At 54.1% G+C, this 2,396-nt stretch overlaps 1 protein-coding gene across 1 annotated transcript in view; it reads left to right on the top strand.

Moving 5' to 3' along the window:
- The window catches only part of LOC104494507 (protein kinase C beta type), a gene marked incomplete at its 5' end in the record, with an annotated part of 28,317 nt that overhangs the window by 8,398 nt on the left and 17,523 nt on the right, over nt 1-2,396 (top strand). Inside the window, 2 exons of the mRNA XM_010137359.1 lie at nt 1,029-1,109; nt 1,328-1,435. Of these exons, the coding sequence (XP_010135661.1) occupies nt 1,029-1,109; nt 1,328-1,435 (189 nt within the window). The remainder of the gene's footprint in view (nt 1-1,028; nt 1,110-1,327; nt 1,436-2,396) is intronic.

A 2,396-nucleotide genomic window follows, 5' to 3' on the forward strand; every position in this document is an offset into this window, starting at 1 on the left:
AGCCTCCTGCCACAGCCCAGCCGGGCTGGAGGGTGCAGGGACCCCCGCCCCAAAGGAAGGAGGTGGGGGCTGGCTTTGGGCAGCAGCACCTGGTGTCTTGCTGCACCCCCGAGCCAGGGACACAGGGAGCCGAGCAGGGGAGGTGCCGTGGGACGGTGCCGTGGCACTCTCCCAGGGCTGGGACCGTTCCTCCACCAGCTGCTTGTCTTGTTCGCATGTGGGGTCTTGCTGGTGGGGCTCCGCTGTAGGAACCCGACACACACGGGCGAGTGTCCTCGCTCTGCAGAGGCAGCTGAGCTGGGCGGTTTTGCAGAGGGAGGCATGGTTCTGAAATTCAGGGTATTTCGGAATTTGCAGAGTAAATCATGGGAAAAATACAAATTCACATGCCGGTGCCTGATCCAAAGGACATATTGGTATTTTTAAATGTAAAAAATCCCACAAACCCTGAAGTGGTATCAGCGTTCATCTGAACTCCACACCACTCAGGTAAGGCTGGGGCTGTTGGTTGTTATTTTGTTTCCTGAGCGATGTTCCGCGATCAGGAATAGAAAGCAAACCGGCAGCTGGAACACAGCGGGTTTTACTGTACCCCAGACCATCCACGGAGGGCCAGATTCTGTTATTCCAAACCAACTGCACTGAAGTCGGCAGGAAAAACCCCCCGAAGCGCATCAGGGTGAGCAGGAAGGGCTGCTGCTCCCGCTCCAACACACCCGGCCGTGAGAGCTCTGCCAAGAGCACAACAAATATGCTCCAGTTTCGTCTGAATCAGGATGGATCTGTCTCAAATCACAGTGAACTCTTGGGGTTTTCTCCAGCGTTTAATGCACATTTGAGGGCTGATGCTTTTTGAGTTACTGAACCCTTCTCCTATCGCGTGTTCTGTTTCTAACGGCAGTTCCCCACTGTCCAGGAGTCTTGGTAAATACCCTTGTTCTTTTGACCCGGACTACAGCTTGAAAGCAGTTCGCGTTGTGCCGAGAGGGTGAAGGTGGAGCGTAACCCCGCTGTTTGTGTTGTTCCAGATAATCGCTTATCAGCCCTATGGGAAGTCCGTGGATTGGTGGGCGTTTGGAGTCCTGCTCTATGAAATGTTGGCTGGCCAGGTAATTGAGGTTTAACTGATTCCCGTGGGAGTCTGTTCAATTCTGTTGTGCCCACATGCTGACCTGTGCTCTGTTCTGCTGCTGGCCCATGGCAGGGCCCATCTCCTCGGCGCTGGAGGTGAAGCAGCCAGAGCTGGCTCCGTGGCTGAGGATCACAGCAGCGAAAGGAAGCTCAAGGCTCAGGAAATGCCACTGAACCTCTCTTTGCTTTGTTTTAGGCTCCCTTTGAGGGAGAGGATGAAGACGAGCTCTTCCAGTCCATCATGGAGCACAACGTCGCCTACCCCAAGTCCATGTCCAAGGAGGCAGTGGCAATCTGCAAAGGGGTAAGGGCTGGCCTTTGAGTTGGGAAGGAGGGAGGGGTGCAGCTGGTGGGCACAGTGCAGGGGGTCCAAGCCCCTCCTCGTTCCTCCCAGCCCAGGTCCGGGATGCAGGATGCCAGCATGAGAGGAACCTGGCAAAAGTCGATCGTGTTCCTGTGCCCAAGCTCTGAGTATCCCAACTGGTGCTACTGGGTGCATATGTACTAAAACCAGTTAAAAATCACACCAAGATCCTTTCTGTGGCATTCCGCTACACTGAGCAGAAACACAGGAATTTAAAAAATGTTTGCTTTTAGTAGTTAATATTTAAAATATCCATATTTCAAAAGAGTGATTCTACCCACAAATAAGACATCTCACGCTGTCGCTCCCACTGCGGCATTTCAAAGCCTCTTCCCAGTGTGGCCAGGATTCAGGCGGGTGTTAAAGAGGAGTGTCCACAGGGCAACTGTGGGGAGAAGCTGCCGCGGGTGTTCCCTGCCTGGGACAGGGCGCGAGGATGCTGCTGGGGCACCAGGCGCTGCCCTGCAGCAGGCAGAGCTGAGCGGAGGCTGTAATTCAGAAACCGCTCTGGGGATGGGAGGGGTGTCCAGACTTCCTCACTGTGTCTCATTCCTCTCGTTGTTCTGGTGGGGACGTAAGGGGAAAGGCAGCTGTGTTCCTGGTCGGGCAGTGGGGAGGGAAGGTGCTTGGTGGTGTTGAGCATCGTTATCCCTGAGGGAACGGCGCTTGCGAGGGAGCGGAGGCTGGAGTGGGGACCAATCTCACTGTCAGCTTTGTTTGCTGTTGCATCAGTCGAAGTGTGAATGCTGAAAATAGACGAGAAGAGACCATGACTGTAACGTCTGCTGGGTGCAGCTCTAATGGCTTTTCTCACTTCTGGAGATGTGAGGCTGCATGGGAGGACGTTTAGCCATGCGTGGAGAGCTTGGTTCTTTATAAATTCTTGAGGGTTTTTTTTTTT

This window comes from Buceros rhinoceros, unplaced genomic scaffold (genome assembly GCF_000710305.1).
Source record: "Buceros rhinoceros silvestris isolate BGI_N320 unplaced genomic scaffold, ASM71030v1 scaffold15260, whole genome shotgun sequence".
Lineage (NCBI taxonomy): Eukaryota > Metazoa > Chordata > Aves > Bucerotiformes > Bucerotidae > Buceros > Buceros rhinoceros.